At 36.6% G+C, this 14,139-nt stretch overlaps 1 protein-coding gene across 1 annotated transcript in view; it reads left to right on the top strand.

The window, feature by feature from the left end:
• Rbm44 (RNA binding motif protein 44) overlaps window positions 1–13,873 on the top strand; it is a 36,453-nt gene extending 22,580 nt beyond the window's left edge. Inside the window, exons 10-16 of the mRNA XM_020174541.2 lie at window positions 246–374; window positions 3,360–3,439; window positions 3,548–3,618; window positions 5,279–5,564; window positions 7,415–7,560; window positions 7,693–7,840; window positions 13,382–13,873. Coding sequence (XP_020030130.2) covers window positions 246–374; window positions 3,360–3,439; window positions 3,548–3,618; window positions 5,279–5,564; window positions 7,415–7,560; window positions 7,693–7,804 — 824 coding nt within the window. The 3' untranslated portion in view covers window positions 7,805–7,840; window positions 13,382–13,873. The remainder of the gene's footprint in view (window positions 1–245; window positions 375–3,359; window positions 3,440–3,547; window positions 3,619–5,278; window positions 5,565–7,414; window positions 7,561–7,692; window positions 7,841–13,381) is intronic.
• The last annotated feature ends 266 nt before the right edge of the window (window positions 13,874–14,139 follow it).

A 14,139-nucleotide genomic window follows, 5' to 3' on the forward strand; every position in this document is an offset into this window, starting at 1 on the left:
TTTAAGCAGCTTGGATTCCATGTTGATTAAAGGAAAACTAGGAAGTGGATTGCTCAGTCTGAAAGAACTTGTTATCCATGGGCTGCTGAAAACCCCTCTCATAAAACCTTTATGCTTGTTATTTTGTCATAGTCATCTTTAGATTTATGCATAAAACTAGTCATTGTGTTGATTCATGTTTTTAAATAAGTTTTCAGAAGGTTAAGGATTATATATAATTTATAACTTGTATTTTAATGTCTAAGAGTGCAGAAATAGTCATGAAATAAGTGAAGATTGGTTTGATGCTACAGAAAACCTGACAGGAGTTGACTTCTCGGGAATACAAGAAAATCTAATAGAACACAACAGATGGGATCCAAAGTTTTCACTAGGTTGGTTCTCAAAAATTTACCAAAGAATTCTCATCTCGCTTTATTTTAAAATGGTGCGTCCTGATTCTGTGCTGATTTAGGAAACTGACATCTTAAAATACTTTGTTCCTGCTCATGCCTTTTCCTTATAAATATAAAAAAATGAGAAATTTGGCCAGTTGGAGGTCAATTTTTTAAAAAGCACGTAGGGTATTGAATGTTAATTTTTCTTCCAAAAAGCAGCTTCAAGCAGTTAAATCAAGGACTTAGTTTTCAGATAGGCTAGACATTCTGTCCCTCCTCCTCAAGGTGAGCATTAGTGCTCCTTTCGGGCATCTTTTTCTTCTGAACCCTCAGCAGACACTTTCCACTGGTGGGTGGGTACCAGTTTCCTATATCCATTAGACAAGCAGCAGAAATCTGGCAAATTGGTATAGGAAGTAAAAGCCATTTGCATTTGCTTTTCCTTTAATAATTTCATCTGTTGAATGAACGTTTTTTTTTTTCTTTTCTTTTTGTGGTACTGGACTTTGAACTAGGACCTTGCATTTGCTAGGCAGGCGCTCTACCACTTGAGCCTTCCGCGCACCCCCACCGCCACGCCCCGTCTTCTTTTTTTTTTTTTTTCTTTTAGTTATTTTTTTGTATAGGCTCTCACGTTTTTGTCTGGGGCTAGCCTTAAACCACAATCCTCCTACATATGAAAAGTTACTGTAATATTTCCATATAATTCCAAAAATCTCAAATGCTTCTGACTACCATTCCCAGCCTGCTGGTTGAGGTGGCTGACACCAAACTGTGGGATTCTCCCCATCTCTTCCTCACAAGTAGTTGGGTACAGATGTGCCTCACCATGCACAGCCTTAATTACCTTCAATAGAATTTTCCCTAGTGTCTGTGATTATTGCCCTTACGTCATTTTGATATTTATGCTGCCTTTTTTTATTTTTCCAATCTTGTTCTGTGGATTTTTCTTTTACTTTCTACAGTAGCAATGATTTGTAATATTTTTGCTGCTTATAGAAATAATCATTAAGATTTAAAATAAGAAATAATGAGAAAATTACCTGAAGTTTTACAATGTAATAATCATTCTGAATATTTTAGTAGTGATCATTCATGTATGCATAATTCAATACACATATACAACTTAAAATAAATGGTTTTATATCATCTGGTTTTGTTGTAACGATAAAATTTTTCTTGTATTCATTTTCCCCATTAGCACTTAACACATACTATACATTTTGCTTACCTGGTATATTGACTGCCTTTGGACATATACTAACTCAGCAAGACCAAGATTTTTTTTGTGTTGGGGGCGGTAGGTACTAGGGTTTGAGCTCAGCACTTCACACTTGCAGAGCAGGCTCTTTACCACTTAAGCCACACTCTAATCCATTGTTCTCTGGTTATTTGGGAGATGGGATCTGGTGAACAATTTGCCCAGCCTGGCCTCAAACCTCTATCCTCCCAGTCTCAGCCTCTTAAGTAGCTAGGATTACAGGCATGAGCTGCTGCCCTAGCTCAATAGTTATTTTTATTAGATTAATAAATGGTGAAGTAATAAAATGAATGTCCTCTGATTCTTACTCAGTGCTCTTTTTTACTACATGATAGCTCTTTATTCCTCCTCATTCCAGTGTCAAATCTTAAATTGTAATGAAATAGTTCCTTTGTTTTCTTTTTAGGACACACAGATTAAATGACATTAATGAAGGAGGGTTGGTATTATTACCAAGAGCTGAGGGGCTGTTCCTGAGTCCAGCCCTACTACTTAGTAAATTTGTAACGTAGACTCCTAAGACCTCGGCATCCTTATGTGTAGACGCAGAATAACAGTAGGGGCCTCATGAAGTGGTTGTGAAAACTACGTGAGATGATGTCGATGCAGTGGTTAGCACATTGAAACACGTGAAGCAGTCAGTAAATGCTTAGATACTATTAGTATTTAATGCAAAGATAAAATTTACCAATATCCCATGTATAAAGATTAAAACAGAAACTAAAAATTCATTCAGCGAGGGGTTGTACTGTACCTCTATGCTCAAGATACAGAATTTTACAGTAATCTGAATTCAGCAAATCTTTTTATTTCAGACCAAGTTCTTTTCACAATAGAGACCACAGAAATAGAGTCTTAAAAATTTTGAATTTTTTTGGCAGTACTGGGTCTTAAACTCAGGCCCTTTTACTTGGTAGGCAGGCGCCCTACCACTTGAGCCACTCTGATAGCCCTTCTGGTTATTTTTGAGATAGGGTCTCACTTTATCTCCATGGCAGCCTGGGCCATGACACTCCTAGTTGTGCTTCCCAGAGTAGCTGGGGATAATGATGTATACCACCATGCCCAGTCATTGGTTGAGATGGGTTCTCGAGAACTTTTTGCCCAGGCTGGCCTTGAACTGCAATCCTCCCAATTTCCACCTCCCAAATAGCTAGGATTACAGGCTGCAGAATTTTTAATATTTTTATCAAAAATACCTATAATCCTAGTTTGTGATATCCAAAATCTTTGGTAACTTAAGTTGTCTCCCTGTTTTCTTAAGTTTATCACAAGCTAAAATACTTGGTGTTGATAGTTACCTGATATGAGGGTTTTCTTGTCACTCTGTTTCCCAGCAAAAGGAATATGCATAAAGAGCTCTCGGCTCACTAGCTGCCCCCAGCATTGACACTAGGGAACTAAGATCCTGTGTGCATTGTGTTCTAGATAGTACTTCTCAGAATCAGAGATAAATGGCATTTTTCTTAGTAGGAATGTGATTGGTACATGTTTGAATTCTAATAAAGACTCTCCAGAATAATGCAGCCCTTCATCTTCAGCATGATTGGCAGCCGTGCTCCAAGCTCCGGGCTTCCATCTACTGCTCATATTTGCTGAGAACTTCAAACTAACTTCTGTAGTGGGAGTAAAAATAAATTGTGAATAATTAACAGTGTTCACATTTTTTCTTAAAAATACCAGTACAATAATGGGCATTTCTGTTTATTTTTTATAAGCAGAAATGAAGAATGTTGAACCATTAGGAAGAGATAAAGGTTTTATGATACATGTTGGTGGTCTCTGTCCTTCAGTATCTGAGGTATGCCAGGATTTTTTTTTGGGGAGGGGGTGACTCATTTTCAAATTCATTGATTACTCATATTACAATTTTTTTCTACCTTTAACAAACTTGTTTCTCTTCTTTTAGGCTGATTTAAGGACTCATTTCCAGAAATACCAAATTTCTGAAATTTCAATTTATGATTCTTCTAATTACAGGTGTGTTTCCTAAATTCATTAAATGTATTACTTTGTGTCTGCTGTGCACCAGATGTTCTGCCACAGCGATGACAATCAAGGGCCACTCCCACAGGGGAGTCCCAGGCTAGTGGAGGGACACAGACAAATAGCTGCAACATTAGTTGGTGCTGTTTTTCATTAGATCTTTATTCTTTTTCACTCATTTGTGGTGAAGAGGAGTGTTCTTGTTGATTTTGTGCGTGTGTGTGTGTGTGTGTGTGTACTTTGCCTTATTACATACGGTTTCATCAAGGAAACAGAGTGTACCAGTTAAGAAACTGGGCTGTAGAAACAGATGGCTTGGGTTCACTTTCCAGCTGCATCAGTGGCTCCATGAGTTAATTTCAGCAAGTTACTTAACCTTCCTGTACCTCAGCCACTTCGTCTATAAAGTAAGAGCACTGCTGTGAAACTGTTAGGAGTCAATTATGGAAGGCACCAGGAATTAATCCTACCTCATAGTAGGTGTTCAGAAAATGGTATCTTACTGTTTCTGATATTGTTTTATTTATTTTTAAATTTTATTTTTGAATTTGTGTACATTAGTAATAATATGAGGGGATTTTACTGTTAAGTTACTTTTTAGTTGATTTTTTATATTTTTTGCATCATGTATATAAGTCATTTCCAATAAGTACGTTGTTAGGCTCTGTGACATTACCAAATCATTCAAAGGTCCCAGGTAACAATGGTGATAGAGTAATAGAAATGCTTTTATCATAAAAATGATACTTAGGTATTTTAGATATGAAAACATCAGTCAAGAAAGGATTTTAATTGTAATTGGACTTGAAATTTGTTAAAAGTAAGTGTTTGTCTTAAGTGGAATCACTGAAGATCATACATTTTTTAATGTGACCTGTCAGTATGCTAACACATTTTATTACGTTAAAGTGGTACCATTCCCCTTCATAGTATTTACTTGATGTGAGTCTGTTGGTATCTTGTTGAGTTCTTAAAAAAAAAAAAACAAAACTTTGTTTTCTTACTTGAAGTATTGTACATTCTACATGGAAATATAGGAAGTATAACTAAAGATAGGAGGTTATAAAATCCTAACCAGAGTCTCATCGTTTGGAAACAGCCACCGTTTGTTGGCGCCGTCTAAGGGAGTTGCTTTAATAGAGACAGCTCCTGCCCAACATCTTCAGTTACCTGATTAAAATTTTGATTAGCTCTTCTCACTTTTTGGCTTTGTGTTTTCTCACTATAGGTTATAAAGACATTCTCTTATGTATTCTGCTAAATGTTTTTAAATTTTGCCTTTTACATTTAAGCCTTTGAATGTAGAGTTTGTGTTTGTATATAAAAAGTAACCTTTATTTCTTTATGGCTCACCACTTGTGCCTAGACCACAAATCTGTGCACTTCCATCAAATACCAATTTTACACATTAAAACATTATAGAATTAATTGACGATAACTCATAACAATTCTTACTGTCATTTATTTCCCATCTTAATTTGTTTTGTATTTAGCTATCCTGAATATTCTTCTTATCCCAAGGTAAGTATAGTATAGTAACCTTTTTTAGTAAGAGCAGTTAGTAGAAAGTCATATTTTAACCAATAGTTATGAAATTGTTTGAGGTAATTTAAAGTCATTAATAACCTTTTGGTCTTCTGCTTTTATATTTTAGATATGCATCTCTTGCTTTTAAAAAAAACAATGATGCAAAGATGGCTGTGAAAGAAATGAATGGGGTAGAAATAAATGGAAAATCAGTAAATGTGCGCCTTGTTAAGACTCCTGGAGAACATATGTCACCACTCTCCCCCAAAAATGGGGATAGAGCTAGTTTGAATCATTTGAAGAAAAACACCAAAGAAACCATCCCAGCCTCCTCTGTTTCTAGATTGCCCAAACACAGACCACAGCTGCTGGGATCTGGGCAAGGGAGCGAGCATTCCCCTTTGGACCCTAAGGTTAGTTTTCTTAATTGGTCCTATAAATGGCCTTGACTCTGCCATATTGCTATAAGTGCCTTTGTGGAGTAGGTAACTACATTCTTGCAATCTCAAAGTAGGAACAAGAGCATCGAAATAATTCTTAGACCTGGATCCACCTTCACCTGATTTGTACAGCTGTGGCTGTTCTTAAGGAAGAAAGCTTACTCTTTGTGCACCTAGCCAGAGAGAAACCCATTCTCTTTAACCTGTCTCTTTCCAAATCCTTTGCATCTTTACAGCATTTTCGTCTCTATTCCCGGACAGTACTACTCTGTAAGTAACCAGTTACATTTTCATCATTGTTTTTTTCACAGCCAACCTTATCCCATAGCTCTTTTCTTCTGGTGATACAGAGGTTTGAACTCAGTGCCTTACACTTGCTAGGCAAGTTCTACCACTTGAGCCATATCTCCAGCCCTTTTTGCTTTAGTTATTTTCCAGATGGGGTCTAACTTTTTGCCCAGAGCCAGCCTCAGACCAAAATCCTCTTGCCTATATCTCCCCCATAGCTGGAATGACAAGCATGTACCACCACACCCAGCTTGTTGGCTGAGATGGGGGTCTCACTAACTATTTGCCCAAACTGGCCTCAAACCACAGTCCACCCCCCATTTCCATCTCCTGTGTACTTGGGATTACAGGTGTGCACCACTGTGCATTTTACTTCACTCAGGTTTTAAATACCCCCTGCAAAATGATGAAGTTTGCCCTGTTCACTCTTACCTCTCCATTTGCTCAAAATACTATCAGCATTCCCAGTTGGTTTTTTTTTTCACGTACAGTAAAATTCACTTTTCAATAATTGAATATAAGCAAGCAACTATCACTGCATTCAAAGAACAGTTCCAACATTACAAATTCCATAGTGCTCTGGTATGTTTGCCATGTTAATTAACTGTGCCCTCTATGCAACTCTTTCCTGATTCCTCATTATCCCATGCCTTTCCGGTACCATGAGTTACTCCACTTTCACTCAGAGCTTTCTCTCCTCAGTCACCCACAGCTCTTCCTGTGCCTGACTCGGCTTTTCTTTGAACTTAACCCATTTTTGTTCTGTGTTTTCACTGTCAATCTTCTCGTGAAGTAGTTTATATACACTGTCTCAATTTGGTTGCTTCTGTCCTTTCCTGATATTCTCACTCAGTCTCTAAAATTTTACTTACACTGCTCTTTGCATGGTCACTAGTGAACTTTGTGTTGGTTTTCCCTCCAACTTCCTCCTTCTTGACCACCTGGTCTTTTTGACACTTGCCATCCATCTTTAAAGCTCTTCATCTCACCAACACTTCAATCTAGTGTAGGAGGGAGACAAAGAAAATATACTTGGGATACATGGGGCCAGAGCTGAGGGCTTGGGAGCCATAGCACCTCACTTCTTCTGTGTTTTCACGTGAGTTCTTGCTTCTGTATCCTCTATCGAGCTCCTTCTGCTGCTCTCTGCGTGCTGGTTTTCTCTGCTTATGACTGCTTTGTTCCCCACTACCTTTTATTTGCTTGCTTCTAACTCTGCAATATTTGTGATCGTTTGGCTAACTAATTTGCTCCATGTTCCAGTTCCACAATGACAGGAAATGCAGTTGACCCACGGGTGATTTTGGTGTTCTTTTTTGAAGAAACAGCATTCAGTTCAGTTTCCAGTGGTTGTGGGCTATGAAGGTTAGCATGGGGGAGAATACAAAGGCAACCCTGGGGGTCTCAGGGTGTGAGCACACAGATAGGACGCTCCTGCTGCCATCTGTCCCTACCTCCACGTTCTCTTATCTTCCAGCAGCTTCTTGTTCCTTTTGTCTTTTCCTCATACTTTTAACATTCAGTCATTCATTTAGGGGATCAAGAAGAACTGCAAACAGATTGAATCTGCTCACTTATTACCTGAGACACCTGTTTACTTCATACCTCCAAATACATTGAACCTTCGTAGCTTCACTAAGATCATGAAGAGACTGGCTGAACTGCATCCAGAAGTCAGCAGGTAGTAACTAAAACTTTATTCTGACTAATTGTAAATTTTTTATGTAAATATGTAGGTCAGCGACTTAGCCATGTTCAGACCCTGTTACTTTGGCAAGTGAAAGATGCTTGTGTATGTTTTCTTTTTACACAGAGATCACATTATAGATGCTCTTCAGAAAGTGAGAATGAGTCATAAAGGCTTTCTGAATGGCTTGTCTATTAGTACTATTGTAGAAATGACCTCATCTGTCCTGAAAAACTGATTCCACTTAGGAGTTAATGAGACAGACAATAAAGAGGTAATGTGGTCATATTTTATATTTAAACATTACTTTAATATGTAAATCATTGGTTTCATTTTCTTTTCATATAAAAGCAATAATTTAAATTAACATGGTAATAATAAAATATAAAACATACTATATTAGTTCATTGTTAATGCAAAGCCAGGTATTCCCAAATCGACTGGCTTAAACATGTAGGTATCATCTCAGATCAGGATTCAGAAGTGAATTTAGCTCAGGATCTCATGATGTTACAGTCAAGATGGTGGCCTGACTGTGGTCACTTAGAGTCTCGACTGAGACCAGAAAATCTGCTTCTAAAATGGCTCAGTCACATGGCTGTCAGCAAGAGGCCTCAATTCCTCACCACATGGACCTTTCTTTCCACAAGGTTCCTTGCATATCTCTACCTCGTGACATTCGGCATCCTCTGAGCCAAAAAGAGCAAGATGGGAGCTGCACTGTCTTTTGTGACCTACCCTATGGGGTTGTGGTCTGTCACTTTTGCCACACTTTATTAGATGAGAATCACTACAGTCAAACCCATGATCAGAGAAGGGACATTAAGCTCGACTTCTCAAAGAATTTGTGTATATATTAAATTTCCACAGATTCCTTTTTGCATAATGGTGAGTCAGCACGTCTGCGTTCGCCACCTTTGCACTGAAAACAGGTAGAAAAAGCTGAGTAAACGTTAAGTCCATACCACTGAAGAGTTACAGAGTTCTGGATCAGTTACCAGGCCGGGGCACAGAGCAGTGAGTCCCAGAAGAACATGTCCAGTGTTTGGGGCCACGTCCCCTGGCAGTATTTGCCAAGGGGCAGCTTAGGAGTCGCACCCTTCTGGTAGCATCACATCCAGAGGAATGGAATCTTGGTAAACTCAGTATTGGGGTTGGGATTCCCAGGGGCTGGACTCTAGGAGTAGGTTTGAACCAGAAATAGGTGGTTCCTCAGAGAGGCTCTTACTCAGCTTCAGAAGTTATTGAGGTAAATTGGCTTGAGGTGATTTCCAATTAAGACTTCTGTCAGATACTTAGGAGAAATTAAAGTAAAAATTCTTTGGAAGAAAGCAATGTTTTAGGTCTCAGATTATTTATACCAGCAGTTTTGTACATAATATTTTATAAGTATAAATATACATAAAAATAGCTAAGTCATAAAGAATACCTTATCAATGAAAATGAGCATAAGCACTAGATAGAGGAAACTATCCATGGGATTCTAGGTATTTAAGTTGTCAAACATACTTTTAAAAGCATATTCTTATATCTGATAAATTGTTTGTAAAAATGGACATATTTCTGAAGCTGTCTCAAGTGGTAGAGCACCTGCCTCACAAGCATGAAGTCCTGAGTTCAAACTCCAGTACCATGCAAAAAATGGCCATAATTATTCCCCTCTGTATAGCCATGCCTCTTTGCAAAGTAACTTTGAAGTCCCTGCCACCAAAAAGTAGAGTCTACTAGCCAGGTGTGGTAAAAAATAAATAAATAAAAAACACCTGTGATCTCAGCACTCAAGAAGCTAAGGAAGGAGAGATCAAGGCCAGCCTGGGCTACATAGTGAGACCCTGTCTGAAAAAATAACCATAAACTATTTTCACACACAAAAAACTAAGATAACTTGTTATTTTAGAAGGAGATCCACTCTGAAAAAACTAGTGTTCTCTGAATGAAAAACGGTAATTTTAAATGAAAGGTCAGAAGAAAATTGAAGAGCAAAATAGAATAGTCATGTGATGCATTTCATATCAGCATTAAATGTTAAAGCAAGAGTCATGTCTTTTATAGGTTCTTAATATAACTGGAATATATATCAACCTAGTGCGTAAGTGGAGAGACAGTTATGTACTGTTACTCTTCAGAGCACCTGCAGTTTGGGAAGAGGGTAAAATGTTCTATGTTAGAGTTCCCAAGACCACCCTGATTTTGGGGGACAACCCTTAAAAGAACAATATTTAAAAGCAAGCAGAAGTGAAGTTGGGCATTTTCCTTGTACCATATCCACAAATTAACTCAAAACAGATAAAAAACTTAAGACATAAAACTCTTAGAAGAAAACATGGTGACGATCTTTACAATGCTGGACTTGGCAGGGATTTCTTTGATATTACACCTTTTAAAAACATAGACAGTAAAAAAGATAAATACATTGAGCTTCTTCAAAATTAAAACTTTGAGCATTAAAGGACACCATCAACACTGAAACTGCAATCTGCAGCATGAGGAAGTGTTTACAAATCATGAATCTGATACATAAATCCAAATATATTAATATCCTGGATACATAAATCCAACTCAGCAACAAAATACAACCCAATTAAAAATGGGCAATTTGAATAGATACTTCTCCAAAATAGTTATATCCAAATGGCCAATAAATACATGAAAATACGTTCATTGTCAGGAATTCTTAGAAAAATGCAATCAAAACCACAGCGAGACTCCTCTTCACACCCGTTACAAGAGCCATTTTCGAAAACATAGAAAAATAACAAATGTCAGGATAGAGAAATTTGAAGCTTCATGCTTGCTGGTGGGAATGTATAAAATTTGTGATTCTTCTGTTTTGAATAAACTTTCTTTGCCTATTTATGCCCTTCTACTTCTTTCTTCATAAGTTTCATTAAATATCATTTAACATGATGAATTCATATTTACAACATAAAATTGCTACAAAATTTTAAGAGCCAACTTTTGGTTCTGTGTGTCCTTCCTATTGTGTGTTCTTTCTTTTTATTAAAACATTTTTTTGAGACGAGATCTCACTCTGTTGCCCAGGCTGGTCTCCAACTCCTGGGCTCAAGTGGTCCTCCTGCTTTAGCCTTTTGAGTAGCTGCCAACACAGGTGTGCATCCACCATTCAGATGTGTATGTCTTTTGTTTGTTTGTTTGTTTGTTTTGGCAGTACTGAGGTTTGAACTCAGAGCCTCATGTTTGCTAGGCAGGAGACTACCACTTCGTACTCTGTTCATATTTCATGAGTTTCTATACTCCAGTATTTCCTTTCTTACTCTTCTCTTTGTTTCCAGCTTCTTGAGTTGTATACTTTGCTCATTAATTTTCAGTTATTTTTCTTTTATGATGTAGGTATTTAAAGCTATCCATTTCAGATAGCTCTAAATTGCATGTCACAAACTTGAAGTGAACCATTTTCATTTTCATTGATTAAAACATAGGGTCTCAGACACTATTTTCCCGGGCTGACTTCTAACTGCGATCCTACTGATCTCTGCCTCCCAAGCAGCTAGGTGTTACAGGCATAAGCTACCAGCGCCTGGCTTCTCTACCTATTACTAAATGTATAGTACAGAAGAAATATCTTCATTGCCCTGAAAGCAAGACATACAGAAATGTTAGACTCATATTTCCATTAAAATATCAAATATTTAACAAAAGATATGATACTATGACACATTAAGAGAAATTAAACAAATTCTAAATAGAGGGATATATCTCCTGTCTGGATTAAAAGACTTTCCCCATCCTAGTCAATGCATTCAGTGCTAACCAAATAAAATCCTAACAGGTAGAGTCTCAGAATTATGTGAAAGTACAAAAGATCAAGAATAACCAATACGGTATTTAAGAAAAATTAAGTCTGGTTTTATCACATGTTAAGATTTGTTTAGTGACAGTAAAATAGTATGATCTTGGTGCAAAGATAAACAGCAGAAGAGACTCCATAAACAAATAGGAAAGGTGAAGGTGGCATTGTAAGTGATACTGACTCCATTAGACTCCATACGAAAAGAAAGTCACCTGTGAGATTGGCAGGCATATTGATACACTGCTGTGGGGACAACCAGTGCAAATGCCAGGAAAATCATCAGTGTCTTAATCATATGTATGTTGACTCTTGAACCCAAAAATCTTACTTTATCATCTGTGTCAGAGGTAGGCTGGCACACAAAATGTCACAGGCACAAGGTTCTATAGCATTGTCTGTCATTGCAAAAGATTGGAAATCTTCAAATTGGCTGTTAGATAGTCATAAAAAATAAGTATGATCTGTATATAGATGGAGCAAACTTCAGAAAATATTAAGTAACTAACACAAGGGAGATAATAGTTTCAGCTTTTTTTTAAGAAAGGGGGAAGTAGAATGTATGTCCATACCTTTACTTGTATTTGTGAGCAGAAACTGAAGGAAAAGGTGATAAAATTACTATGGGTAGAGAAGAGATAGGGATAGAAAGAAAATGTCTCTGAATATACTTAATTAGCCTTAACTTTTTGAACTATAAATACTACCTATATATTAAATTTGTCTCAAGCCATATAAGAGAAATAATTATTTTAATTTATGTTTGTACAGCATCTTAACTATACTTCCTCAAATATATATTTTACATATTCTGAGAAAAAGTAGAGCTGCAAAGATCATAAACTATATTTACTTTAATAGTAATATTTTGAAGCTTTTACATAATTATGTTAATATTAGAAATCAATGTCTTTGGTGTATAAGAAAAAAGATAAAGTATATTTAAAAATCTGTACTATTACATTTGAATTCAAAGTAATAAAGTTATGGCTGAAAACACTTAGAAGCAATGATAACCCAGTGACACTAGCATAACTAGCATCCAGATTGTGGTATCTAAGTACCAGTTCTACTTTAATCCCTGTTTGCATCACATTTAAATAGACTTTCTTAACAATTGCCTTAACTCTCATTTTGCTCCTATACTCAGTAATGTATCCACCCTTGTCTTGATTCATTTCTAAGTTGCCAAATAATCAGTTAAATGCTTTCTTCATTTTGTTAGGTTTGTTTCTCTTTGTGACCCACTCCCCTCTGATAATCATTTTAAATTAAGATGTACTTGCAATAAAGTAACTAATTCTAAACTTACATTGCAATGGAATTTTGCATGTCTGTGAACAGGTCTGTATACCAGGTGGAGATACATAAGGTTTCCAACACCCCCAGGAGGCTCCTTTGTGCCATGTCACAATTATTACCTCCCTACACCATTACCTACAAAGATAACCTTATTCTGACTTCCGAATGCTTAGAGGCCAGCTGGGAAGATGAAATTCCTGCCTTTGAGGATCTTAGTCTAGAGAGGAGGAAATAAATCAGAAGAAAAATTTCAAACAAATTTTACAAAGGAAAGCATGGCTAGAAAGTAACTTGGTTGGGTGAGTGCTTACATTAGGGTATCTTAGGTGTTCTTCACAGTAAATGAAGCAGATTTAACACCTGATTTTCTGTTAAAAAACACTACAACATTTTTACCATTATGGCTAATACCTGTCTAGCAAGCTTGAAGTCCTGAGTTCAAACCCTGTACCACCAAAAAGAACGAAAGAGTTTGAAAAGTTTCTCTGTGTATCTGGTGGCATGTTTCTATTATTAATTCAGTAGTAGACTAATATGATTAATGAAGAGCTTCACTGTAAACTAGCATATAATGGTTTGTGTGTATTACAAATGAGTAATGAGATGGCTTAGTGTAATGGTTCAGACAACTGCTTTTCTGGATTATGACAGCATAGTCAACAAAATTTATTACTGAATTTCTCCCTTCTGTTCTTGACCCTGTAGAGTATCCTTGGGACACATAAACGCTTTTTGTCAGCATGTTCTAAGCACTGAGGAACAAGTTGTGGTAATAGCAAGATGGATGTGATCACACAGCCTCTATGACTACACTTGACTGAGCACTCTACGTTACGGCCCTGCTTTAAAATCTAGCAACAGTTTGCTAAATACACTTTATTTCATATTTACTACTTAGAGACTTCAAACTGCATGTTTTGGATCAGAAAAAGATGGTGATGTCCATTTAAAAAACCCTTGTTATGTCAGGTTTTTTTTTTTAATTATTGGCCAAGAGAAGGTTTTATATTATTGTTTCAGATTTCATTTGATAACGTTCATATATAAAAAATGTAATTAACCCAAAGTTCCCTTGTTATTTCCAGTTAAGATTCTAATATTGAGCCATGGGATAGTAGATAAATAAACCTATAGTCACAGCATTCTAAAACATGAATATTTTGAGCTTCAAAAAAAATAAATTATGTCTGTGATATATTTAATGCATTCTGTGACTTCATTATAAAACATTCAGATGTATTTTCCAGGGAAAGGTGAATCAAGTGTGCTTTGGTAAAATACTGAAATTTAAGTGGTCACCATATTTCTTATGTTTGTTTTGTGATAAGTTCTGTTGTGTTAGGTTAGAGTGTAAATTGGCACCTGATAGCAATATAGAATATAAGCTTATTTAATTGCTTACTTTTTTAAAGTAACAAACATACTATTTAAAGTTGCACTTTTATGAAGATTAACATTTAAGC

Source organism: Castor canadensis, chromosome 4 (genome assembly GCF_047511655.1).
Source record: "Castor canadensis chromosome 4, mCasCan1.hap1v2, whole genome shotgun sequence".
Lineage (NCBI taxonomy): Eukaryota > Metazoa > Chordata > Mammalia > Rodentia > Castoridae > Castor > Castor canadensis.